A 26,449-nucleotide genomic window follows, 5' to 3' on the forward strand; every position below is an offset into this window, starting at 1 on the left:
CATGGGGAGGGGTGGGAGCAGGGGGGTTGGGGGAGGAGGGGGGGCTCACCCCAGTCACCCCCCAGCACCCACCCCAAGGCCCAGCCGACCCCGTCCCCATCAGGCTGTGCTGGGAGGGGGCTTCTGCACAGCCCCCCCATGCCACCCCCCCACCCCACTGATCCCCCCTTCCCCAGCACCCCACTGACCCCCCCAGCACCCCACTGAGCCCCCCCAGCACCCCACTGACCCCCCTAGCAACCCAGAGCCCCCCAGCACCCCACTGAGCCCCCTCCCCAGCACCGCACTGACCCCCCCAGCACCCCACTGACCCCCCCCCAGCACCCCACTGAGCCCCCCAGCACCCCACTGAGCCCCCTCCTGCCTGCAGGGCTCCCGAGGACACCCCCTCCCTGTCCCCACCGTGGCGGGGGGGGAGCAAGTGCCACCCCTGTCCCCTCAGGGCTCCTGGGAATGTCCCCTGTCCCCCCAGCCCCTGGGGACACCCCATCCCTTGGGGACACCCCACGGTCCCCAAACCCCCCCCAGGACCCAGCCCAGCCCCTCACACACCTTCTCACTCCTGGGCTTTTTTTTTTTGTCGTTTTCTTTCTTTTTTTTAAAAAAAGAAACAAAAAAACAGCAATAATAATTCTTATAAATATCCGTGGCCAGCGTGGTGGCCCAGTGGTGGCCCAGCAGTGGCCCGGTGGCCCATCCTGTGCCGGGGACCCCCCCGGCCACGGCCACCTCCTCTCCCGGGGGCTGGTTTAGCAGCAAGAACAGAACTGAGTCTTGAGGTATTTTTCTGGCGGTTCTGGGGTTTGTCCTTCTCCTTTTTGTGTCCTTTGGGGGGGGTGTTTGGGGGCTTCCCCCCGCCCCCTTCAGCGGCTTCCACGTGCCAGCGGTGGAGGGACACGTTGGGGGACACCCGTGTCCGGTGGGGGGTGGCCCTGGTGACCCCTCTGTTAATGGGCTTTGGACTGTGGGAGAGGAGAGGGGCTGGGTCAGGGGCGGTGGAGACCCCAGGACCATGGTGGCCCCCACCCAGGACCATGGTGTCCCCACGGTGTCCCCCATCCAGGCTTTGGGTGTCCCCAGAGGGTCCCCACCTCACCCACCACCCACAACCACGATGTCCCCCCCAGTGTCCCCACACAGTCCCCATGGTGTCCCCTACCTGCGACACGGGTGTCCCACAAGGTCCCCATGGTGCCCTCCACCCAGAGCCACGGTGTCCCCAGAGGGTTCCCACTGCATCCACCACCCGTGACCCAAGGACCTACGACCACGGTGTCCCCCAGTGTCCCCTACCTTGAAGGTCCCCATGGTGTCCCTCACCTAGGGCATGGCCATCCCCAGAAGGTCCCCACCTGGAGCCATGGTGTCCCCATGGTGTCCCCCCAACTGAGCACAGGGTGTCCCCATGGTGCCCCCCCAACTGGGCGCAGGGTGTCCCCATGGTGCCCCCCACCCAGGACCAGGGTGTCCCTCAGGTGCAGCCCCAAGCCCTGGCAGGAGGTGGGGGGGTCCCACCCCATCCCCTGTGGGTGCTGGTGACCCTGGAGGGTCCCCCCATTCCACCACCCACCCCCACCCCACTCCACACCCCCAGGACCACCCCAAACACCCTCTCCCCGCCCTCCCCAGCACCCCCCACCCATCTCAGCCCTACCTTTAGGGTGCTTCTCTTCTCCTCGAAGCCCAGGGGGGTCCCCAGCTTCTTCCTACGGACGGAGCCCCCCGAGCCGGGGGGTGCGGAGCTGGGGGGGGGCGGCGGGGGGGGCGCGGGCCTGGCCTTGACGGCTCGGCAGTACGTCGCCGCGTTCTTCCTCTTCTTGTCCTCGTCCTCGGAGATGCAGCGGGGGGGCGGCGGCGGGGACACCCCCGGCCCGTGCGGGGACAACGACGAGCCTCGGGGGGGGGGGGTCCGCGGTGGTGACACCGGGGGGGGGGAAGCGTCTCACCCGCGGCGGCGTCGTGCCGTTGAGGAGGGACGAAGGCGGCCGAGGCGGCGCGGGGGGCTTCGTTTTGCCGGGGGGGGGTGAGATTTGGCAGCTGGGGGGTGGTTTAAGGGCGTCCCCCAGACAAGTCCGTTTATAGGGGGGGTCCCCGGCGGGGGGGGGTTTCCGTTTGCGGGTGTCCGGGTGCGTCGCGACGGAGGGTTTGGCGGCCTTGGTGGAAGGCAACTTGGTGAGGGGGGAGGGCGAGGGGGTGTTGGCGGGGAGGGGGGAGGTGATGGGCTGGCGGCCCCCCCCCGAGCACTCCGGCTGGCTGCAGGCGGCCGCCGCGGGGGGGGACCCCCCCGGGGAGCTGAGGGTCGTGGGGATGCGGCTGGGGCGGGTGCCAGGGGGGGGCAGCGAGGAGGAGGAGGAGGATGTGAGGGGTGAAGGGGTGATGGGGGTGCAGGGGGGAGCGGGGGGGCTGGGGGGGCGCGGGGGGGGGTGGAAGGGGGGGTCGGTGGCTGGAGGGATCTTCCTGTGGGAGGGGAGGGGAAGGGTGAGATGGGACCCCCCCAAATCATCACTCCCATCCCTGTATCCCTGCTACGTGGGTCCCCCCCCCATTCAGGTGGGGAGGGGGTGAAATGAGACCCCCCCCAAATCCCTGCTCCCATCCCCACCATGTCCCCCCGCAATTTAGGTAGGGGGAAGGTGTGAGATGGGACCCTCCCCCTAAAATCCCTGCTCCGATCCCAGCCCCCCCCCCCCTCCCAATTCAGGTGTGGGGGGGTGAAATAAGCCCCCCCCCCCCCAAAATCCCTGCTCCCATCCCTGCCATGTCCCCCGCCCCAGTTCAGGTGTGAGGGGGTGTGAGATGGGACCCCCCCCCTGCCAAATCCCCGCTCCCATCCCTGCATCCCCACTATGTCCCCCCCTCAATTCAGGTGTGTGGGGGTGACACAGGACCCCCCCCAAATCCCCACTCCCATCCTCACCCCCCAGTTCAGACACCCCCCCTACACCACACTGGGTGGGACCCCAGGGAGGGCAAACTCCCACCTTGGGGCCGGGTGACTTTTCACCCTGGCACCCCCCAGCACCCACTGCCCCCCCCCCAGCACCCACCGCGCCCCCCAGGGCCCCCCCCTCACCTCCACATGTGGGTGCTGAGGTGCCGCTCCAGCATGGAGCCCAGCGCCGAGCAGAACCGGTCGAGCCGCCGGTTGAAGACGTAACAGCCGGGGCCGACCAGGCGGCTCCCGAAGGTGCAGAACTGGGGGGGGGGGGCACAGTCAGCATGGCCCCCCCCCCACCCCACCCCAACCCCCCCCACCCACAGCCCCCCCAGGGCCAGCAGCTGGGTGGGCTCGTGGTGGCATTGTGGGGGTCCCCAACCCACCCTGGGGTCCCCTCACTCACCGCTTGGGGCCGGGGGGGGCGCAGGGGGGTGCGGGGGGGCTCCTCGCCCCCCTCCTCCTCGCTCTCCTCGCTCGACACCCGCCTGCCCCCCTTGGGCAGGGGGGAGACCCCCGTGTCCCCCCCCCCGGAGGCGGCCGGCGCATCCTCAGGGTCGCTGTCGGAGGAAAGCCGGGCCCTGCGCCGGGGCGGGGGCGGGGGGGGAGATTTTTGGGGTGTCAATATGGGGGGTGGAGACCCCAGGACCACGGTGTCCCCGACCATGGTGTCCCCACGGTGCCCCCCATCCAGGCTTTGGGTGTCCCCAGAGGGTCCCCACCTCACACACCACCCACAACCACGATGTCCCCCCCAGTGTCCCCACACAGTCCCCGTGGTGTCCCCTACCTGCGACACGGGTGTCCCACAAGGTCCCCATGGCGCCCTCCACCCAGAGCCACGGTGTCCCCAGAGGGTCCCCACTGCATCCACCACCCGTGACCCAAGGACCCACGACCACGGTGTCCCCCAGTGTTGCCTACCCGAGGCCAGGGGGGTACCCAGAGGGTCCCCGTGGTGTCCCTCACCTAGGGCATGGCCATGCCCAGAAGGTCCCCACAGCATCCCCCACCTGGAGCCACGGTGTCCCCATGGTGCCCCCCCAACTGGGCACAGTGTGCCCCCATGGTGCCCCCCCAACTGGGCGCAGGGTGATCCCATGGTGTCCCCCCAACTCAGTGCAGGGTGTCCCCATGGTGCCCCCCCAGCTGAGCACAGGGTGTCCCCATGGTGCCCCCCCAACTGAGCACAGGGTGTCCCCATGGTGCCCCCCCAACTGGGCGCAGGGTGTCCCCATGGTGCCCCCCAACTGAGCACAGGGTGTCCCCATGGTGCCCCCCAACTGAGCACAGGGTGTCCCCATGGTGCCCCCCCAACTGGGCACTGTGTGTCCCCATGGTGCCCCCCCACCTGGAGCCATGGTGTCCCCATGGTGCCCCCCCAACTGGGCACCAAACCCCGGGGTCCTCACCTGGGGAGCGGGCAGGGGGGCGGCCTGGCTCGGCAGGGCGAGGTGCCGGGGGTGCTGGCGGGGGGCTGCGGCAGCGAGGAGGGGTCCTGTTGCGGCGGGGGCAGCGGTTCCTTCCCGGGGGGGCTCCTCTCTTTGGGGGGGGTCTCACCTTTGCGGGCGCTGGCCTTCAGCTCGGCCACCAGCACGTCGAAGTCCTTGGCTCGACCCCGCACCTCGCGGCGCTGGTGAACCGAGTGGATCTGTGCGGGGGGGACAGCGGGGAGGGGGTCGGGGGGGGATGAGAAAACACCCCCCCCCCCCCCAAAAAAAAAAATCCCCTGCTGGGTGCTGGGGTGCCCCCCCACCTTGCAGGTGAGCAGGCGGGTGCAGATCTTCTGGGTGTCGGGGTTGAGCACGCCACACTGCCGGTTCAGGTCGCACTCCTTGCCTGGGGGCAGAGGGATGCTGGGGGGGACTGGGGGGGTCTGGGGGGGGTCTGGGGGGGTCACCCCAGCCCGTGCTGGAAATGGAGCCCCGCCCCCCCTCCTTGGAGCGAGAAGCCGCAGCTCCGGGGCGGGGGGACACACACGAGCCCCAAGTCACCCTCCGTGGGGTGGGGGGGCACCATCTCCTGCCCCCTCCCTCCCCTTTCACCCCAAGTCTGGGGGGAGCCCCCCCCACCCCATTTCACACCCCTCACCCCATTACACCCCCCCCCACCCCATTTCACACCCCCCACCCCATTTCCCCCCCCCGCACCCTATTTCACCCCCCACATGGCTTCTGCTAAGGGCATCACCCACCGTCACCCCGAAAGCGCCCGCGGCATCTGTCCCACCCCCATTTTTGGGGTGGGGGGGGACACAGGGACACGATGGGGGGGGGTCACATGTGGGAATGCCACCGCCACCACTGTGGCACCGACCCTAAACGCACCGGGTGACCGGAGCCGTGCTCAGGGGTACTGGGGGGGTCCCCTGGGCGCAGGGGGAGAGGGTGGGGGGCACCCAAGGAAAAGGGGGGGGACACACACGACTCACGCGCCAGCTTCTTGTGGGACCTGGGGGGTGGCTTGGAGGCACCCGTGTCCTTGTCCCCGGGGCCGTCGGCGGGCATCGGCGGGTCCCCCCCGAGCCCCGCCGGCACCGGGGGCTCCCTGGGCACGGCGGCGGCGGCGGGTGTCCCCGAGGGCTCCTTGGTGGGTACGGCTTTGGGGGGCACCTTGACCCCGTGCCCCTCCGCCTTGGGGATGCTGGGGATCTTCTCCAGGTTGACCACGGGCACGAACAAGCTGGGGACAGAGTTTGGTGACAGTGGAGGGGGTGTCACCCCCCCCGGTGCCCCCTTCCCGCCTGTCCCGGCGCTCACCAGAGGTTGTTGTCCTTGTCCGGTCGCTCGGGCAAGGGCTGGACTCGCCCGCGGGCACCCGGGGGCTTCTCCCGCAGCGCCTTGGCCACGCTGGGGGTCCCGGCGGCCACCGGTTGCCCGTTAACGGCGACGTGGCACTTGGCGGCGCGGGCGTAGAGCTTGGTGAGCGGGCCGTGGCGGCGCTCTGCCGGGACACGGTGGCACGGGGTCAGCGGGGAGGGGGAAACCCGGGGGTCCCACCGCCGTGAGCCCCCCCCCGAGCCCGGGCTGCGCCTGCCCGGTGGCCCCGCGGGGGGCTGGCCGTGCCCGGCGCCCCCGCCCCGGCTCACCGCAGTGCTTCTGGAAGGCCTGGGGCTTCACCACCTGGCTGCAGTGGTTGCAGACCACCAGGTAGAAGTCGTCGTGCGCCGGGCAGTGCCCGAAGATGCTCATGTCTGCGGGGCGAGAGGGCGCGGCGCGGCTTGGCACGGCTCGGCACGGCTTGGCACGGCTCTCGGTGCCGGAGGAGGGTGAACGCGGCCCCGAAACGCCGGGTTTTCTCACCTTCCTTGATCAGGGTCATGGCGTCCAGCTTCTTGCCGCCGCTCCTCCCGCTCTCCTCCGCCTCCGACCCGCACCCTGCCCCAGACAAACCCCGTCAGCGCTGGGACGATTAAACTGGTTAAAATGGGACCAGGGGGACGGTGCCACCCCGAGGCCATCGCCACCGAGGCCCCGGCCCCCACCCTGCCAGTAGCCCCCGGCCAGCAGGGCACAGGGCTCCCGGGGCCAGCCCGTGTCCTCGCTGGCCGTGCCAGGCGGGTGGCCCGGCCCCAGCCGCTGCACCAGGCTCTGCTGCGGGGGAACTGGTGTCCACTGGGCCAGCAGTGAGGGTGTCCTGGCCAGCTGGGCCATACTGGGCACCCAGTCCCACCTGGCCATGCCATACTGGGCGCCCAGTCCCATCTAGCCGTGCCATACTGGGCACCCAGTCCCATCCGTCTGTGCCACACCAGATAACCAGTCCTGTCCAGCCGTGCCATACTGGGTGCCCAGTCCCATCTAGCCATGCCATACTGGGCACCCAATCCTGTCCAGCTGTGCCATACTGGGCACCCGGTCCCACCTGGCCATGCCATACTGGGTACCCAGTCCCGTCCAGCCATGCCACACCAGATAACCAGTCCCGTCCAGCCGTGCCATACTGGTTGCCCAGTCCCGTCCAGCTGTGCCATACTGGGTGCCCAGTCCTGTCCAGCTGTGCCATACTGGGTGCCCAGTCCCACCTGGCCATGCCATACTGGGTGCCCAGTCCCGTCCGGCCATGCCACACTGGATAACCAGTCCCATCCAGCTGTCCCATACTGGGCACCCAGTCCCATCCAGCTGTCCCATACTGGGTGCCCAGTCCTGTCCGGCTGCGACATGGGGCACCGGTGGGGCAATGCCCACCCTGGGGTGCCTGGTCCCGGTATGCAGAGCCCACTGGGGCAGTGCCCAGCTCCCAGTATGCAGTCCTTGGTTCCCAGTGCGCAGCTCCCAGTTCCCCATTCAGGGCACACCAGTACCCAGCACATCATGCCCAGTTCCCCACCTGGGGCTCCCAGGTGCCCGCTGCACCCCAGTACGTGGGGTATCCACTAACCGGCTCCCAGTAAGGGGCACAGGGTTCCCAGTAACCACACTGGGGTGCCCAGTGCCAGCTCTGGCTGCCCAGTTCCCGGTGTCCGGTGCCTGCTGCTGGGTGCCCGTTGTGGGGCACCTGCTGCCCGGTTCCCGGTTCCCAGTGCCCACTGCCTGTTGCGGGGATCGCGGTTCCCGCTGCCCGGTGCGGGACTCCCGCTGCCCGGTCCCAGTGCCCGGTGCCGGTGCCCGCTGCTCGATTCCCGGTGCCCGCTGCCTGGTTCCCGGTGCCGGTGCCCGGTTCCTGGTGCCCGCTGCCCGGTTCCCAGTGCCGGTGCCCGGTGCGGGACTCCCGATTCCCGGTGCCCGCTGCCCGGTGCGGGACTCCCGATTCCCGGTGCCCGCTGCCCGGTGCTGGTGCCCGGTGCGGGACTCCCGATTCCCGGTGCCCGCTGCCCGGTGCCGGTGCCCACTGCCTTGTTGCCGGTGCCCGCTGCCCGGTGCCCGCTGCCCGCCGCCGCTCGGCGGCGCTAGGACCGGGGGGGCGGCGGGCGCGGCTCCGTTCCCGGCGGCAGCCCCCCCGCCCCGCCGCCGCCGCCGCCCCTCACCCGGCCCGGCCCGCTCCACCCAGGCGCTCCAGCTCTGCCCCGCGAACTCGTCGAGGCCGGGCAGCCGCCGCTCCGCCGCCGCCGCCGCCGCCATCGCCGCCGCGCGCCCACGCGCCGCCATCGCCGCCGCCGCGGGAGCGCGCGCGCCCCCCCCCCCCCCCGCCGCCACCGCCCCGCGCGCCCCCGCGCATGCGCCGCGCGCCCCCGCCCGCCCCGCGGCACCTCGGGCCGTGTAGTCCCGTCCCGCACCGCACCGGGGGCTGCCCCGCACCGGCACCGTCCCGGGACACCCGCCGGGCTGCGTGTGCGGGGCCGGGGCTCCGTGTGCCCCGACGGGGGCTGGGGGGCCCGTTTGTCCCTATACGGGGCTGGCACCGGGGGTCCTGTATAACCCCTATACGGGGCTGGGGGCCAGGGGACCTTATATGGGACTGGGGACCCGGGGGCGACATATACTGTCTATATAGGGCTGGGGACCCTATATATCCCCTATAGAGGGTTGGGGACCCGGGGGGTCTTATATACCCCCTATATGGGGCTGGGGACCCCGGGGACCCTATATACCTGCTATACAGGGCTGGGGACACGGGGTTATCCCTATATAGAGCTGGGGACCCGGGGACCCTATATACACCCTATACAGGACTGGGGACCCAGGGTTATCCCTATATGGGGCTGGGGACCCGGCAGTCCTATACACTCCCTATACGAGGCTGGGGGGCCAGGGTTATCCCTATAGGGGACTGGACAGCCAGGAGCAACACACACCCCTTACACAGGCTGGGGACCCGGGGGATCCTATACACTCCATAGGGGCTGGAGACACGGGGGTGATTCCTATATGGGGATGGAGAGCCAGGGGTGACGGATAATCTCCATACGGGGCTGGGGACCTGGGGGTTATATATAACCCCTATATGGGACTGGGGAGCTGGGGGCAACATATACTCCCTATAGGGGCTGGGGGCACGGGTTTTATATACGTACACCCCCTATACAGGGCTGGGGACCCAGGCTTATCCCTATATAGGGCTGGGGACCCAGGGACCCTATATATCCCCTATATGGGGCTGGGGACCCAGGCTTATCCCTATATGGGGATGGACTCTCAGGGGTGACATATACCCTCTATACAGGGCTGGGGACCCTTATATGCACCCCTGTACAGAGGTGGACACCCACGTGCTATATACCCCTCTATAGAGCTGGACAGCAGGGGTTACCTGTGCCCCTATACGGGGCAGGACACCCAGGGGTTACCCCTATAGAGAGCTGGACACTCAGGTGTTATGTATAGCCTTATACAGAGCAGCACATCCAGGTGATGTATATACACCCTATATAAAGCTCCGGGGGTTATATGTACCCTTATACGCAGCAGGACATCCAGGTGACATATATAACCTCTATATAAAGCTCCTTATACACAGCAGGACATCTGGGGGTTATATACACCCTTATATAGAGCAGCACACCCAGGTGATGTATATACCCCCTATATAAAGCTCCTTACACAGAGCAGGACGCCCAGGTGATGTATATACCCCTATATAAAGCTCCTTACACAGAGCAAGATACCCAGGTGATGTATATACCTCCTATATAAAGCTCCTTATATGCAGCAGGACATTTGGGGGTTATATATACCCTTATATGGAGCAGGATACCCAGGTGACATATATACCCCTATATAAAGCTCCTTATACAGAGCAGGACGCCCAGGTGATGTATATACCCCGCCATACAGAGCCAGACACCAGGGGTTACACGCCCCCCTCTATAGAGCTGGTACCCAGGACTTTTATACGCCCCCCCCATCCAGCCGTGCACACCCCGGGGTGCCGCCCAGAGCCCCCCTATACAGCCCGGGCCCCCCAGGGCTCCGCAGACCCCTATATACAGCCGGGCAGCAGCGGTCAATGCCCCTTCCCCGGGGTCACGCCATCCCTCCCCTATAGCATCCGTACCCCCCCCGCGTCCCCCACCCCGGGGTCAGCGACACCCAGTGCCAGCCCGGGGTGCCGGGTGGGCCCCCCCGGGGGGGTGGGTGGCTACTGCTTGTCGATGGCCCCCTGCTCGGCCGCGCTGTCGCGGGGCTCGGCCCGCGCCGCCCACGCCGTCTCCCGCAGCACGAACCAGCAGTTCCCGGCCCACAGCGCGGCGTTGATGAACCCGAAGAGCTGGGGGGGGAGAGAGGAGAGACCCCCCGCGGGGGGCACCCACGGGTGAGCGCCGGCACCCGGCACCCCACGCGCGCTGGGCGCCCCGTGTGCCCCGTGCACCCACCTCGTGTGCCCCGTGCACCCTGTGCACCCTGTGAACCCCATGTGCCCCACGCACCCCATATGCCCCATGTGCCCCATGCGCCACACGCACCTCATGCATCCTGTGTGCCCCACACGTCCCGTGGACCTCATGCACCTCGTGTGCCCCGTGCACCCACCTCGTGTGCCCCGTGCACCCACGTGCCCCGTGCACCCCACGTGCCCCAAGTGCCCCACGCGCCACAGGCACCTCGTGCACCCCATGTGCCCCATGCACCTCGTGGGCCCCGTGCACCCTGTGCACACTGTGCGCCCCATGCGCCCCATGGAACTCATGTACCCCATGTGCCCCACGTGCCACGTGCACCCCACACAACCCATACGTCCCATGCGCCCTGTGCACCCCCATGTGCCCCATGCACCTCGTGTGCCCCATGCACCCTATGCACCCATGTCCCCCACGCACCCTATGCACCCCGTGAACCCCACGTGCCCCATGAACTCCATGCGTCCCATGCACCCCATGTGCCCCGTGCACCCTATGCATCCATGTGCCCCATGCACCCCACGTGCCCCATGTGCCACATGCACCTCATGCATCCCATGCGCCCCACACGCCCCTCGGACCTCCTGCACCTCATGTGCCCCGTGCACCCATGTGCCCCATGCACTCCACATGCCCCACGCACCCCATGTGCCCTGTGCACCTCGTGCATCTCATACCCCCCATGCACCCCGTGTGCCCACGCACCCCATGTACCCCGTGCACCCCACTGCAACCCCCGTGCACCCCACGCAACCCCCATGCACCCTGCGCACCCCATGTGCCCCATGCACCCCATGAAACCCATGCACCTCATGCACCCCATACACCCCTTGCGCCCCACGTGCCCACGCCAGGGGCTGCATCACCACTGCCCACCCCGGTGTGGGGATCCCCTGTGGCTGGGGGGGGTCTCGTAGGGACGCAGGAAGGGTCCCGTGTCCCATGTGGTGTCAGCACCGTGGCCGCGGAGCGCGTGCTGAGCGCGGGAATGCAGCGTGCGTGTGCGCGCACAAGGACATGCATACACGTGTGTGCATGCGTTTCCATGCCTGCGTGCACGGTGCGTTCACGTGTGCACGTGCACTTTCACGTGAACACGCACACACATGGGCACGCATTCATGTGTCTGGGGTTGGCAAGCGTGTCACGGGCATCCACACGTGTGTGTGTGTGTGTGTGCACACGCGTGTGCCCCCACAAGGGCTGGGACCCACTGAGCTCTGCTCGAAGCACCGTAAATAAATAAACGCCTGCACCCACACGCGTGTGCCTGTACATACACCCCCGTGTGCCCACACGCGTGTGCGCCGGCTCTCACCACGGAGATGTTGGCCAGCCCCATGGCCGGCGTGGCGCCGGCGTTGCAGACCACCTCCGGGCCCTGGCAGACGCCCATGGCGGCGATGAGGCCGGCGGGCCGCGTGGCCGCCTTCACGTCGCTCAGCCCTTTGCCCCACGCCGCCGCCGCCACCAGCCAGAGGAAAGCGAAGCAGATGGTGACGCAGAAATCCTGCGGGGACGGGGACAGCGGGCTCAGCGGGAGCAGCACCCACCCCGTACCCCCCCACCCCGAGCGATGCAGCCCCCTCACCGCGAAGGGGAGCTTCTTATTCTCGCCGTAGAGGGAATGGAAGCGCAGGTACAGCACCAGAGCAGCCAGGGCGTAGAGGAAGGAGAAGACCCCCAGGGTCACGAAAAATTCAGCCGGAGCGGAGAAATCCCCGACGAGGTGCTGGGTTTGGGGCTCCGGCTCGTCCCCGCAATCCGGCATCTCGAAGGAGATCTGGTATAACCTGGGATAGCAGGAACGGGGATGGGGGGTGGCTCTGGAATGGGGGGGGACGATGGGGGTGGCTCTGCCAGCCTGAAATAACGGCGTCGAGGTGGTCCCGTGGGGACGGAGGGTGCTGACAGGTGGGACCCCAGACCCTTGCCGCAGCCCGGTGCCCCGGCACAGGCACGGTGGCCAAGGGAAGGGGTTAAAAGCGTGGCGCACACTGGCCCGGCTCCATCATCGCCTTCCCTAATTAATGAGGATTCCCCACCCTGGTCTTCCCCGATTAACGAGGATCCCCCCGAATGGTGTCAGGAACCAGAGCTGGGGGACGCCCCGTGGCGCCGGGGGGGTGCAGAGAGTCCCCAGATGGCACCTCCGTGGCTGCGGTCCCACGGGGGTCCCCAGCAGCAGGGATGGGATCCCTGGGGGAGGGGGTCCGGGCTGGGTGCCCCCTCACCTGAAGGGGTACCCGAACTGGATGAGGATGGCGCTCATCTCCTTGGTTTCGCTGCTGCACTTCACCGTCACCCCGGTCTCGCCGCTGAAGGAGCCGCAGGCCCCGAAGGCGAAGGTGGCGAAGAGCTGCGGGAGAGGAGCAGTGGGTGGGGAGGGGGCTCAAGACCCCCCTTACCCTGGGGTGGGGTGCACCCAACTTGGGGTTTGCACCCCCCCGGGCGCAGGGCGAGCTGCCACCCCGCAGCTGTCGGCCCCGTGTGCCAGCGCCGCGGCTGCCGCCGGTACCGGGGGGCGACCCGGGGCAGCGGGGGGAGGCGAGGCGATGTTCTGGGGGGGGTGACAGCAAGGACACCCCCCTCAGCATAATTTGAGGCACGGTGCTGAGCACCAGAGCGGGTTTCCAGCAAGGCGGGAGCATCCCTGGGGTCACCCTGTCCCCACCGGTCCCCCGCCCTGGGGGGACACCGCTGCCGTTCCCCGTCTCCTCTCCGGTGGCGGGAAAACACCGTTCCCAAAGAGTTTTCTGGCAACTTCTCCCGGCTGAGCTCGGTGAAGGGGGGAAGGTGAGCGGCCAGGCCTGACGCCATGGGGATGGGCAGGCCCCTGTGCAGCACGGAGGGTCGAAGCAGGAGTGTTGGTGGCCACCGCGGGGGTTTTCCTCCCGCTTTCGGGGTGTTTGTGCGTGCAGGGCCGGATCCTGCCCGGCAGCCCCGCTGGCACAGGGTGCCCAGCACCTCCCCGGGGGGATTATCCAAAGCCAAGAGCTGCGGGGTCAAGGGAAAAACCCCCTCGACCCGGCTCCTCCGGGCGGGAGGTGCCCGAATGGATCCAGCCTCACACCCCAGGGCTGGGCCCCGGCCCCGTGCCTCAGTTTCCCCAGCGCTGACGCCCAGGCGTGGGGCCAGCGGGAGCCCCCCGGCCGCGACGGGGCCGTGCCGCAGAAATGCCGCCCTGAAATACAATCCTGGAGCCATTCGTGGCACGGCCGGGACGGGGCCGCGGGCGCTTGGCTCCCCCCGTTCCCGGGGTCCCCCCTCCTGGGGCCTGCTGACCCCCAGCCCCCCTCCCCACCCGCCCATCCAAAGCCCCCCGAGCCCGTGGGGGTGGCGGGGACCCCACACCCCGATGTCACCGTCCCCTCCGGCATGGCCCGGCAAAGCCACCTGCTCAAGGTCACCGGGGGAGCCGCGGGGCCTGAATCCGGCCGTCCGGGTGGCCCCGCACCCCACGCCCCCCAGAGCCCCCCCAGGGTGGGGTCCCCACACCCGGGACGGCTCCGGAGGGGCAGGGGGGGCTCCAGGGTCCCCTCATCCCTGGGGGGCTTTAGGAAAGCAATGGGGCACCCCACATTTGGGGGGGGTCCCAGGGGAGCAGCACCCAGGGGTGCTGGGGCTGTGCCCGTGGGGGGGTCCCGGTGCCGGGATCAGGCCCGGGATGTTTGGGGCAGGGGGGGTCCGGGGGGGGACTCACCCATTCCAGCACCTTGAGGAAGCCGAGGGGCTCCAGGAGGCGGCCCCAGCGCACCCCGGCCAGCACCCGGTCCTGCGGGAGAGAGCGGCGGGAGCCCGGGCACCGGGGCGGCACCGGGGGCTGCTCTGGGGGACTGGGGGGCAGCACCGGGGGAGCGAAGGGCTGCGATGGGGGGACCAGGGGGTGGCTCCAGGCTGGGGGGGGGCTGCCCCGGGGGACAGGGGAACTGCACCGCCGGACCGGGGGGCTGCAACCGGGGACCGAGGAGCTGCAACGGAGAGCTGGGGGCTGCTCCGGGCAGGGGGCTGCCCCGGGGGACCGGGGGACGACACCGAGGGCTGCTCCGGGGAGCCGGGGAGCTGTTCGAGAGGCTGCTTCGGGCAGGGGGCTGTCCCGGGAAACGGGGGGGCTGCACCGGGGGACCGGGGGGACTGCACCGGGGACCGAGAGGCTGCAACGGGGGCTGCTCGGGGAGGTCGGGGGGCTGCAACGGGAGACCAGAAGACTGCAACGGGGGGTCGGGGGGGCTGCACCGGGGGACCGGGGAGTCAGGGGACTGCTCCGAGTGGCTGCTCCGGGTGAGGGGCTGCCCCGGGGGACCGGGGGGCTGCAACCGGGGACCGAGGGGCTGCCCCGGGACACCGTGGGGCTGCAACCGGGGACCGAGGGGCTGCCCCGGGACACCGTGGGGCTGCAACCGGGGACCGAGGGGCTGCCCCGGGGGACCGAGGGGCTGCACCGGCCATGGCAGAACGGCGGAGGGCTGCAGCGGGACACCGGGAGGTTGCACCGGGGGTCGCACCGGGCGGCTACACCAGGACTCTGTACCGGGACACCGCGGGCTGCACCGGGGATCGCACCGGGACACCGTGGGGCTTGCACCGGGAGTTGCATGGGGGCACCGAGGGCTGCACCGGGGAACTGTGCCGGGGCACCGAGAAGCCGCAACAGGAGACTTCCCCTGGCACCGGAGAAGCGGGAGGGGGGTCACAGCGGAGAGCCCTACCTGGAGCCGGGGCGTTTTATCGCCGGCCGCGGGGGCACCGGGCTCCGACATGGCGGGGCCGGGGGCAGTCGGTGCTGCCTCCACCACCCACTGGGACCGCTCCGTTCTCAGAGCCGCCACCGGCAACCCCACCGCCCCCCGGGGGCGGGTAACATCGCCCCGCCCCCGGTAAGGCCCCCGGGACAGCCCTCCCCCCCCATCCCAGTCCGCCCCCGGTCCCTCCGCCCACCGGGGGTGTCCGTCCACCGGCTCGTCCGACCTCAAATCAGTCCTGAAAGGGGACGGGGAGCCCCGGGGCCGTGCGGGCACCCGGGGCGGTGCGAAAGTCGCGTTGCGAAAGTCCCGTTACCGGTAACGGGACCGGTAACGGGACTTTCGCACCGCCCCGGGTGCCCGCACGGCCCCGGTGGACCTTGGGGCATCCCTATGCCTCTGCCCTGGCCCCCCCTGCCCGGTTCCCCCTCCCCGGTTCCCCCTCCCCGGTATCCCCGTCCCGGTACCCGCGCCGTGCCCGCTAGCCCCGCCCCCCACCGCTCTGACCACGCCCCCTTCCCCTAGCCCCGCCCCTTTCCAGCCCTCCCGCCAATCCCCACTGTCAGCAGCTCCGCCCCTCTCCCCCCCCCCCCCCCTCCGAGCCCGCCCTCTCCGTTTACTCATTGGTTAAACCACTGACGGTGCGGCCCAATGGAAAAGCGGAGCGGGCGGAAGTGGGCGGGGCGGCGCCTGCGCGGTGAGGGCTCGCTGGCCGGAAGCGGCGGTGAAGAAGCCGGCGAGGGCAGAGCGCGGCTCCCGCCTCCGCCGCCCGTTCCCCCTCTCCCCGCGCTCCCCCGCATCCCCCTGCCGCCAACATGTTCCTCACACGCTCCGAGTATGACCGGTAAGTGCCCTCCCGCCCCGACCGCCCTTCTCCAGCGCCCTCCGCGCCGCCCGCGGCCTGCGGCTGAGTCACGGGCCTGCGGCCTGTCACCCTCCGGCACCGTCCCGGTCGGCCCCGGCTGGCGCCTCTCGCCTGCAGCCGCCGTGAGGCCGCTCTGAGGAGCTGGTAGGGAGCCCGCAGCGCTGCTGGGCCCGGCCCAAGGGCCTCTGCTCGTTGCCAGGCCCCTGGGGGTTCACCGGTGCAGCCGTGCGGTTCGCGGCCGTCCCCTCCCCGCGGCGGGCTCTTCCCGCTGTTTTTATTTTCTTTAGGGTTTGGCGAGCTCAGCCCTGTTAAATACAGGGGAAGGGAGGGCACACCCCGTGTGACCGGGGGCTTCCAGTGTCGGAAGGCTCCAGGGTCCCTTGGGGGGGGTCTTATAAGGCTGTAGTTTCTCTCGCTAAACGCCTCCTGAAAGCAAGTGGCTTCTAAGAAATCCCTCGGCGGGTTTTGCGTGTGGATGGAGCCCCCGGGGCGCCGCGCTTCCCGTGGCCACCGGCACGATGGGTCTGGCGGGGAGGGCAGAGTCACCTCCTGCTGCGTGCGGTGCGGTGGGGGGAGCAGGGGCTGTGATGGGGTATCCAGAGACAGGAACGGGGCTGCGCTGGGAAAACAAAGCCCTGCTGTCCCCTGGTGCTGGGGGAAGGCTTCCAGCACCCCCAGTGGCAAGTGTGCCATGGAAACAGTCCTCCTGAGCTGTAACTAGACCTGCTGGCGTTCCTTTTGTTCTCTTTCTCTGTAAACATCCTGAATCCAGACCCTGCCCGTGTCTGCCACGAGGGCCATGGGCTCCGGCGAAGCTGTGACGTGTTCCAGTCACCCCTCTGTGTTACCTGTCCCCAACTGGCGTCACCCTTCCCACCATCACCCTTGACTAAGGAACTGCATTTCTCATCAGCCTTCGGTTTCCTGCCCTTCACACCATCTCTGACGTTGTTCTTGCAGGGGTGTGAACACTTTTTCTCCGGAGGGGAGGCTGTTCCAAGTGGAGTATGCCATCGAGGCCATCAAGGTATCGTCAGCTCTGGTTGCCAAACTGTTCAGGGCTCTTTCAAACCCAAAGGCTTGGTGAGAAATAAACCAGGCAGGGCCTGTCCCTCCGGGGCTCTGCAGCGAGGCAGGGTTTGGCCGGCTCCCAGGGCAACGCTGAGCGGGAGCTGCTGCCTTTCCCTGTCGGTGTGTGACCGCTCTGGCAGCTCTTTGCCAGCCTTTCACCTCCGGTTTGTAGTAGGAGAGGTGTGTGTCGGTGTTTAATTCCTTCCATCCAGCCAAACCTCCTGCAGCTCTGCTCTTTTATGGGTCGTGAAGAGCCAAACGCCGTCAATTTTTCCCCAAATGCAAAGTTCCCCTCCTTGTCTCTTACCAACTGCTTTACCCCCCAAACCAAACACAATCTGAAGATGCTCATCCCCAAATCCAACCTACTCAAAGCTGATGTTGAAGCAGGAGGTCCTGAACGCCTGCACACCGTGGCTCTGCCCGCAGAAGGTCACGGTGCTGGTGCCTCCTGCCCATAATGCCATGTCTGAGAGCAGAGGAGCGCTCTGCTCTCTCTTTGCCTGAGCTAATGCCGTGTTCCCTTCTGGCCCATGGGCTTTATAAAGATGAGGTCCCTTAAAAATAACCCCAAAGTGGCAATTTTTTTCTCCCTAGGATAACTTTCCTTTGCTTAGCTCGCTGCTGTCACGGCTTGGAGTGGGTTGCTGTTTGCTCAGGTGAATTTTAAAACCTGAAGGTAAATGTTGTAACGAGCAAACTAACCCACCTCTTAATTGAGAAATGTTCTTGTCGTGAAGCGAAGAAGCTCTGAGCAGGCCTGTGTTTGGACTGGGGAAAAGGATGGAGCTGGGTTTATTTTCCCTCTACTGCTTTAGCTCGTTGAAGCGCTACTTAAACGAGGAGGCGAGAAGTAATAATGTTTATTAAGGCTTTGGGAAGTAAAAAACTCTCGGGGGTGTCAGTCCCCACGCTGACTTTGTAATTACAAATACATCTCCTAGAGTAGCAATCCCACAGAAGCCTTCTGCCTTCTCCCCTTATTCCAGATCAGCCCATAAGCTTCCTGACAAAATTGTGGCTCGGGTGGCTCTTGCGACACGTTACGTGCGGTGCCCGTGCCTTGGGGTGGAGGAGGAGTTTTTATTCATGTGCTGTAGCTTCATTAACAAAAAATCCATTGGAAATGACACCAGGTGCCCCTTCGTCCCTCGGGGTTTGTGTGCAGCTGGGGCAGGCTGCGTCCTTAAAGGATGGGGAGCGTTGGGCAACCTGAGTGCCTGTGATGGGGAGATTCCCCTCTTCCAGGCCTGTGGTTATAAGTGTAGCTGTAGGGGAAGCTTGCTGCTAAAATTACATCGTGTAGCCTGACTTGGATATTCGGAGTCAGCATCTCCACGTTGCAGCTGGTACAGTTATCCTGGAAAAGCTGGGAGCAAGGTAGGGGCTGGTGGGAGCCCTTGAGATCTGACCCCCCTCTTGGCTGTGCTCATGGCCGTGGTGACACCGTGGTGTCCTGCAAGAGCAGGGTAAAACTTGCTGCAGGTGATTAATTGGGCTGGGAAGTAGCACGGGTTTAACCTTCCCAGTTTCCTAGTTGAAGTCACAACGGTTAAAATCGGGTGTGCAAGGCCTGTAGGGTCTTGGGGGTGGGTTTCTGGGTCGGTGATGCGATAGTCTCCCAAAACAAGACACCTTCAAAGAACACAAGTGGAAATTAGCGTGGCACCGTGTGTGTTTTCACGGCTGGACCCTGTGTTGGGTGCGGGGGTGGTAACTCTGCCGTGGGTTTCAGCTTGGTTCCACGGCTATCGGGATCCAGACCTCGGAGGGCGTCTGCCTGGCCGTGGAGAAAAGGATCACCTCCCCGCTCATGGAACCCAGCAGCATCGAGAAGATCGTAGAGATCGATTCTCACATAGGTGAGGAGAAAAGAAATGAGCTTTGGGTGTGCCTCTGGTAGAGCCTTGGGAGCATCCCTCAAGGTTTAGAGAGAGATATACCTATAAAATAAGACTCTGCAGGCAGCTCTGCTGAGCCGAGTGGGAGCTCTCACCCCTCCCAGTGAACACCAGGTCCTGGTCACTGGTTTTCCAGGCTCCAGGCCAGCAGGACATAGTTACAGGAGCAGGAAAAGGCAGCTGAAGCATCCCCCCCTCTGCCTCAATGACCTCCCTCCTGAAAGCTCATCCCAAATTTAGATCTGGGAGGGCAGGGAGTTACTGCACAGGGCTTGACTCGGGGCCAGTTCCTCGGAGCACTAATGTTAGCCCGTAGCCCTGCTCGCAGCAGCCTCCCGCGCCGCGAGGGGACCCACGCCCGGCTCCTTACCAAATATGTCGCCTTGAAAAGCAGGAGACCTCCAAAATACCCGTGTTGCTGATGGCACACGTCATGGAAGGAGCTCTTGAAGAGGTTTAATTTCCTCCTCCCCTGTGCTTGCGATCCAGCCCCTCTCTTCCTGGAGCAGGATCTGTGCCGGAGGCTCCTGCTGCATCCCTGCCCAGCTATGGGTTAGCCAGCCCTCCCCACGGAGGGGCTGAAGGAGTTCCCTTCCCAAGCAGGTCACGTTTAGGTCCGTTTGCTTCTCTTGCAAGGCCTCAAATGTGGCTCCTTGAACTGGTTCAGGTGTGGGGTGGGAGGCATGACTGGGAGCACTTGGTTACGTCCCTGCCCTTCAGCTGGGCCTCCATCCTTGCTCTTGAATAAATCCATTCCCATCCTGCCCTCTTTCCTCCTTCCCCGCCGTGTGCTCTCACACAGTGACCCGCTCCGTCTGCAGCCTGTTTTATCTCCCCGTGGGCTTTGGGCAGGCTGGGGGAGGAGCGTGTCGCAAAGAATCAGTGAAACACCTTGTGGTTTCCCTCTCTTGATTCCAGGGTGTGCCATGAGTGGCTTGATAGCCGATGCGAAGACTTTAATTGATAAAGCAAGAGTGGAGACTCAGGTAAGACTGGACTTTTCTTAAAGCACTGGTCTCGGGGGCATCTCTGAAGTCTCTGGCAAGGGAAGATTGTTGCAGCAGGGGAGCTGTGGAGGGGGAGGCTTGCGGGGAGCTTCCCTCAGGGGGCTTTGGTGGAACAAACACGGGGAGTCTCCCTTGTATTTTTTCTCCTCTGTGGTATTGCACGTTTGGTGGGAATCTTATGGCACGTTCTCCAGTGGCAGCTGTGCCCCAGTGAATGTGTGGGGCTGTGTCTGACTTGGTTTTGACAACAGACTGGTTATATTGGTTATATTTGACCCCTTAAATTTACTCGGTACCTCAGGTACTTAGAGGTCCCAGGTACAAACCTCTGCGCTTATAGTAAAGACTTTTCCTGCGTGTCAGCACCCCTCCTGCCTCTGGAGAACCAGATAACCCCATCACTTCAGAAACAGATACTGGGATAATGTGCTCTGGCCTTGCATTTTCCCCATTGGCATCCCAAGGCCTGGATGCGCCAAGGGTTTGGGGGGATCCCTGCACAAACTTCCCAGCTTGTTCTGCACTTCTTGCTCTTTTCCTGCTGCTTCCCTCCTGCGACTGCACGGGCTGTGCCCCAGCAGCCTGCCCAGAGAGGCTGGAGGGATGTTGTCTTTGTGACTACGCAGGACATTGCTCCAGCCCGCCACGTGGATGATCCAGGGTTGTCACATTTTTGGGAACAAGGTGATAATTCGAATCTTTCCTTATTTTTCCTGTAGAATCACTGGTTCACCTACAACGAGACCATGACAGTGGAGAGCGTGACACAGGCCGTGTCCAACCTGGCGCTGCAGTTCGGGGAGGAGGACGCGGACCCAGGGGCGATGGTGCGGAGCTGAGGGGGGAGCTCTGGGGAGGTGCTGGCAGCTCCCCTCTGACTTTGCCCTTGGCCTTGCCTGACCTCTGGGCTCCTTTCTCTTGCAGTCTCGTCCGTTCGGTGTCGCGCTGCTTTTTGGAGGAGTTGATGAGAAGGGACCTCAGCTGTAAGTTGGGTTCTCTTAATCCAGGCCAGCTCTGGGAAGAGACAAAACCTCTACTGAAACTTCCCAGGACATGTTAACAACTTGATTCTGGGATTTTACTTAAGCCAAACGCTTGGGGTTTATCCTATTATGTACCTGATGTTTTTTAAACCCTTCCTTGCAGCAGCCTGAGCACTGGCTGCTTGTTCAGGGTTGAGGACACCATGTCTTCACTGAATCCTTGTGTTTTTATGTGGTTTCCTGGGCAGGAGGGAGGCCTTAAAGCTCTCCTCGTCCCGAGTTTATTCTTACCTTTCCCTAAAGGACTAGCAGAGCCACCGGTAACATAATACGTGGAGCCTGCTGTAACATTCCTTGGGGAGGTGGTGGAGTGTTTGTAACCTGAACTCAAACACTCGGCCTCCACTGGAGGTGGGAACAGCTCAGCAGGGCCAGCCCCAGAAGGTCTCCCTCCCAGGAGCAGGAGTGAAAACATGCTGGTTTTATTAAAAAAAAATAAAAGGGGGAAAAATAAAAAGGACAATGATTCTGCTCTGAGTATGGAGGGCAGTGTCAGTCTAGCTCTCCTCCTAGCTCACCAGCCCAGCGTGGGTCTGCAGGTGACTCTGGCACTCCTCAAACCTTCCTCTCCTCCTCTGCATGCCAGGAGAGAGCTGGGGTCACCGTCTCACCCCTGTTCCTGCAGGTTTCACATGGACCCGTCGGGGACGTTCGTTCAGTGCGACGCCAGAGCGATCGGCTCCGCCTCGGAAGGCGCGCAGAGCTCCCTGCAAGAGGTTTACCATAAGGTAAAAGGCTGGGTTGGGGCTGACACCTCACGAGTTACAGAGGTAGCTCACGACCTACGAGGATCCACTAATTTCCTTCCCAATGAGTGATCCAGAAGACTCTTCTTGCTCCGTAGAGGAGGTGCGTGAGCTTGTCAGGGTGGGACTCAGTCCTTGGCGGCTGATCCTGTGATTAGATATCAGCGCTGAGCTGTTGGAGGAGGATCTCTACAAGGAGGAGTACTACTACCAGCAGTGGTTTCATGGAACAAGACACGTGTCCGAGATGCCGGTCTCTGTTTCTAGCGGGTGCTAATTAAGACCATGTCAGGAAGTACTCTATAAATAAAAGACCTGCTGTACGAGCACCGCCGGCGTCAGGGCTCGGTGTGGCTGCAGCCTGAAGCGTCAGGAGCTAAAGCCACGCGGCTTCGTTCCACCACTCTATTAAGCCAGTGAAGTTAATGGCTTTTACGCTGCGAGTGCTGGTCCTGTTTGATATTAAATGAAACTTTCTTCCCTCCACGAGGAGGGAGCTGCCCTTTTTGTGTGGTGAGAAACCAAACACTGTAATGAAAATCACAACTGACGCTGTTGAATGCTGTGAGGACTTCCAGCCTGAGACTCCATAACCTAATTTATTCACTAGCAGAGTTGTCAGAGTTCTGGGCTCTGTGGCTTGTTTTAACCATCTTCCAAGTGCAAAGTTACTGCAGACACAGCTCTCATCACTCTGAGTGCTGCACAGGCTCCAGTTCCCCCTCGTGCAGGGATTTCCATGATTAAAGCACGAAGGCTCCTGCCAAGAGGGAGTCCCACTTTTTGGAGCACCCACTGGAGCTTGTTGGGGAGGAACCACTTGATAGACAGTAGCTGGTGAAGGGAGATGGACCCTCGTGTCCCCATCCTGGTTTATGTGCCCAGATTAACAGTTCTTAAGCTTTATAAAAAGTGATACAGAAGCAGAAAGTCACCGTCCCTGCAATTGTCACTGTCCTGCCTGAACAGTGCGCTTTGATCTCGTGTTGATGCTGTAAGATAACTTGATAAGCTTTTAAATTTGCTGCCAGTGGCAGCTTAAAGGATTTGAGGAGAGCGGGAGGGAGAGCAGCAGTCGAAGGGGCGTCGTACAAGTGCTTGCTTGGGCGTTGGCGATGCCATTAACGAGGGGTTTGTTTTCCAGTCGATGACGCTGAAAGAAGCGATCAAATCTTCCCTCGTCATCCTGAAACAAGTTATGGAGGAGAAGCTGAATGCGACCAACATCGAGGTAACCGCGACTCCCTTCGCAGCGTGTGGCCGTGGCGCTTGGCCTGCGCTGCCTGTGCTCTTTGCTTCCCCAGTGTGGATCCTGCTGGCTGCCCAGCCAGTGTCTCGGTAGCATCTTGCATTTTAAACCTGTGGGTGAGGAAGATGCTCACTTGCTTTCTGCAGAGAAGGGGTTGCCTCTGCTTCTAGAGTTGGTGGAGCAGTGCAGGACTTCCCAAGCCAACAGCTGGCCAGCTGCAGATGTTCTTGATGCTCCAAACTGTGCATTGTAGCATGTGTGTGGCACGTTGGAAAGGTTGGAGCTTTCTTTTGACTTGTAGAGGTGTGCAGGGGGCCTGTTTGCCTGGCTAATCCCCCAGTGCTGGCAGAGGCCATTCTTGGGGGTCTCCCTGGCCGCGGGCTGGAGCCCCTGCTGACCTTACCCAGGCCGAGTCAGACAGCATGTCATGCCAGCTTTTTCTTCCCCTGGGTTTAGCCATTCTTTTTTTTCCCTCCCTGGTACTTGTAATATTAGAAGGAATGAAAATTATACAGCTTCTGGACTTGCTATATTCAGTCTTGCGTTGGTGCCAAAAATCTCTTGGACAGGAGGACCAGGGAGGTGAAGCCTCCAGGAGCGAGTGTGCTCCTCTAACCTCTGGCTTTTGCCTGCGAGCAGCCAGGCTCACAGAGCTCAGCTTGACCCGAGATCCCCACAAACACAGTGCTACCTGTCCCCTTACACCCCGCTCCTTAGACTTGTCACGCTCCTTTTGAGGTAGCAAAGGTAAAAAACCCTTCCAGTTCGTTAGTGATAATGGATAGATGAGCGAGGCTTGGCGTGGAGGGTTTGCTTCTATTTCTGGCGGGTTATGAGACACGAGACCTTTCCAAATCACGTCGTTCCGACTCCTGAGCTGCTTTCCTCTCCCCATTCTCCAATTCCTTACCTCTGAGCGCTCAGAACCTGTTTCCCAAACAGCCTGAAAGTGTGCACCCCATTTATTTTATTAAATACTGCTGCTGGGGACCCTTCCTGATGTGATTCACCACCTTCCCTTGAGGGGAAAGGGCCAACAGCACGCTGAAAACTTAAGACACTGTCCAGAAATGATACTGGCCAGCTGAAATCTGCTTCCCCAGCTGCACTCCCAACCCACACTGATCAATTCTTGATCAGCTTCAGGTCTCTTCTGGAAGAGATGCGAAGAAATCTGGAGGCAGAGGAGCGTGTACAGTATCCTTATGTCATGTCCCCGTTTAACAGGGCTTAACTGTGCTTGGCAGAGCTCTGGAGGTGTTGAGGAATCGTAGCGGGGTTAAGGATGAGAAGAATGTGCTGAGGATTAAAAGGTTTCTATTGACTCAAGTCGCCCTTCTGGCTGAAAATCTGCCACCTGAAGTGGCTGCTTTGCGTTCTAGCCTTTTGTGGTGCTCCGGATTATTTACTGTAGCCACTTCCCCCACCCCTTGTGTGTGATTTTTCCATCTAGTAGCACAGAGAAGGGGTGAAGTGTGGTCGTGGAAGAGTTAAATCCGCTGGTGGCGAAGGTCAGGAGCCTTAAACAATGTTATGCTTTTAAATTAATTACTTCCCTGTGAAGCCTGTAAGGGAATAGTTGAGTAGAGGTTTTGTTTGCAGGGGGAAGGTGAGGCTCAGGTTCGAGCAGACGTGGAAAAGCAAAGGAGTTGGTGTCTCTGAAAACTTGTTTTGGGTTTCGGGGTGTCTGTACGCGCGTGGTCAAGTCTGTTTGGGTCTAGTGTCAGGCCAGCGCCTGTATGGGTGATCTGAGGGGCCTAAAGTGGCACCTGCGAGCGTCTCTGACTTGTCTGGGGCTGCCAGGGGCTCCCAGGCTGGGTGTTCTGGACGTTTCTCCTTGAAACAGCCTTATGGCTGCCCTCCCTCTACCCCAAGAGCACGTCCTGCCACCTCGTGCTGTTTTATGGATGACCATGCAAGCAGGGGAGCCTAGGAAGAGCTCTGGGATTTACCAGGGCCCTCTGCAGCTTTCCTTCAGCTTATTGCAACCAAACTTTGATCCCTTACGGGTAAAGATACGTGCCTGGTGCTGAGGGGTGCCCATGAGCGAGGCCTGGAGCATCCCAGCTCGCTCCTGCAGCTCTCTGTGTCCTGGGCTGTACGATAGGTGTGAATGAAGATCCCTCTTACGTTCCTCTCCCAGTCCTGTCGTTCTTCACGTTCTCTCTTGTTCTGGTGAAATGTCCGGGCTGTCTGCCCTGGCCGCTGCCTCCCTCTGCTCCTGGCAAAGGGGCAGGGCGGAGTGTGTTGTCCCCCAGCTTCGTCCCTTGGGCTTTGACTGGGAAAAGATCTCTTTGATCTGCTCGTACGGGGCACCAGGCAGCTGCAGGGCGCGCCGTGGCTCGTTATTGGCAGTGTTTGGCCAGCAACACGCAGGTTTGCCTCTGCCTCAGTTTCCCAGAGCCAACCCCTGAGCCCCCTTCTGAGTGTTTTGCTCTCTTGGGGGTCTCTTAAGGCACATTGAGGGGCTGGGATTTGTACCCTTGGTTGATTAGTGGAGGGGAAGAGGCACTTCTGAGGAGCAGTTGGATGAAGGACTTGTATTAACGGGGTTTGGGTGAAGGACTCGTACTAACAGGGTCTTTCTCCCCAGCAAGCAGGAGCAGAGCCCTGCCTGCTCCCAACAGCCGTTCCCTGCTGCTCCTCTGAGGAGACTGAGTCAATTAAAAGCTATTTCTGCGGCAGGCGGCTATTTTAGGGAATCAAAGAGCACGTTACGGGGTGGAATGATCTTGCTGGGCTGGCAGATGGAGAAGGAACAGCTGCTCCCTGCGCCTGCCCCGCGCTGTCACCCCACACACCCGCACACACTTAACCCCTTGTGCTTCTCTTCCAGCTTGCCACGGTGGAGCCCGGCATGAAGTTCCACATGTACACGAAAGAGGAGCTCGAAGAGGTCATCAAGGATATTTGAAGAAGAGAGAGAGGCTCCCTCGAAGGCTCCTCCTCCCCCCGATCAAAGCGAACTGACTCTTGGTTCCTTCCAGTACCTGTGATTTTATTTCCCAGCAGCATCCGTGATTGCCCTTCTTAGAAGGCTCCTGAGGTTTTTTTACAGTTTCTGTACATAACTGATGCCGACAATAAGAGGAAATGAGAATAAATCATTTTGTTACTCTAATTGCGGAGGTCTGAGGCGAGGGGGGACCATTCAGAGCTAAAATCCGTGGTGGGTGAGGGCAACATCTGCCGGGGTGGGTGCAGGGCAGAGCAGGGCCTGCGGGTTTGCAGTACCAAGTCTCCCTCTCGTGGAGAGCGCGGTGATGCGGTGTCAGGAGATCCTGGTATCGCTTCACGTGAGTCTTGGGGAAAAAAATGAAGACTTTAGAGCTGCTTGTACCCATTTGGTGCATTCCCCACGTCCTTCTCCAGCGGTTTTTGTCCGTAACCTGGGGCTCCGACTCCTTCCCAGGGAAGAATTCCACAACCAGGGAAATATCCATGACAATGATAGACCAGAGCCCGCCGAGGGGGAATAGGTTGGGGGTTCATGTGACACGTTGTGCTGGTACCGCTTAATTTTGTAAGTCTCATTTTGACCAGCAAACTTCTCATCTGCTTCACGGGCTTTGTGGTGGCTTTTGGTTCCTGCTCTTCAGCAAACGTCTCTA

General features: G+C 63.3%; 3 protein-coding genes across 3 annotated transcripts; 1 reads left to right on the plus strand and 2 right to left on the minus strand.

Moving 5' to 3' along the window:
* Positions 1–588: 588 nt before the first annotated feature.
* On the minus strand, positions 589–8,025 carry ATXN7L2 (ataxin 7 like 2). The gene is given in 12 exon segments (XM_068419160.1): positions 589–962; positions 1,655–1,922; positions 1,924–2,457; positions 3,074–3,195; positions 3,342–3,516; positions 4,348–4,586; positions 4,692–4,774; positions 5,367–5,617; positions 5,695–5,878; positions 6,024–6,128; positions 6,238–6,312; positions 7,905–8,025. Coding segments are annotated over 12 exon segments (2,172 nt in total). The 3' UTR covers positions 589–947.
* A 1,270-nt stretch (positions 8,026–9,295) lies between these two features.
* SYPL2 (synaptophysin like 2) lies at positions 9,296–15,065 on the minus strand. Its single transcript, XM_068419380.1, has 6 exons — positions 14,924–15,065; positions 13,918–13,989; positions 12,449–12,573; positions 11,806–12,007; positions 11,533–11,724; positions 9,296–10,084 (listed from the first exon to the last, which is right to left on the minus strand). The coding sequence occupies exons 1-6, from the start codon at positions 14,972–14,974 to the stop codon at positions 9,956–9,958; spliced, it is 771 nt and encodes a 256-aa protein (XP_068275481.1). The 5' UTR covers positions 14,975–15,065; the 3' UTR covers positions 9,296–9,955.
* A 604-nt stretch (positions 15,066–15,669) lies between these two features.
* PSMA5 (proteasome 20S subunit alpha 5) lies at positions 15,670–25,959 on the plus strand. The gene is made up of 9 exons (XM_068419396.1): positions 15,670–15,800; positions 16,782–16,848; positions 18,628–18,754; positions 19,712–19,779; positions 20,520–20,627; positions 20,725–20,783; positions 21,469–21,571; positions 22,734–22,820; positions 25,675–25,959. The coding sequence occupies exons 1-9, from the start codon at positions 15,772–15,774 to the stop codon at positions 25,750–25,752; spliced, it is 726 nt and encodes a 241-aa protein (XP_068275497.1). The 5' UTR covers positions 15,670–15,771; the 3' UTR covers positions 25,753–25,959.
* The last annotated feature ends 490 nt before the right edge of the window (positions 25,960–26,449 follow it).

This window comes from Nyctibius grandis, chromosome 27, assembly GCF_013368605.1.
Source record: "Nyctibius grandis isolate bNycGra1 chromosome 27, bNycGra1.pri, whole genome shotgun sequence".
NCBI classification, from domain to species: domain Eukaryota; kingdom Metazoa; phylum Chordata; class Aves; order Nyctibiiformes; family Nyctibiidae; genus Nyctibius; species Nyctibius grandis.

Excerpts from the sequence above, each read along its gene's own strand:
- SYPL2 (XM_068419380.1), bottom strand. The coding sequence starts at position 14,974 with ATGTCGGAGCCCGGTGCCCCCGCGGCCGGCGATAAAACGCCCCGGCTC. Across the intron at positions 13,990-14,923 it reads ATAAAACGCCCCGGCTCCAG|GACCGGGTGCTGGCCGGGGT; the intron begins GTAGGGCTCTCC and ends TCTCTCCCGCAG. Across the intron at positions 10,085-11,532 it reads GGCTGGCCAACATCTCCGTG|CTCTTCGGGTTCATCAACGC; the intron begins GTGAGAGCCGGC and ends CTCCCCCCCCAG.
- PSMA5 (XM_068419396.1), top strand. The coding sequence starts at position 15,772 with ATGTTCCTCACACGCTCCGAGTATGACCG. Across the intron at positions 21,572-22,733 it reads TGCAAGAGGTTTACCATAAG|TCGATGACGCTGAAAGAAGC; the intron begins GTAAAAGGCTGG and ends TTTGTTTTCCAG. Across the intron at positions 22,821-25,674 it reads TGAATGCGACCAACATCGAG|CTTGCCACGGTGGAGCCCGG; the intron begins GTAACCGCGACT and ends CTTCTCTTCCAG.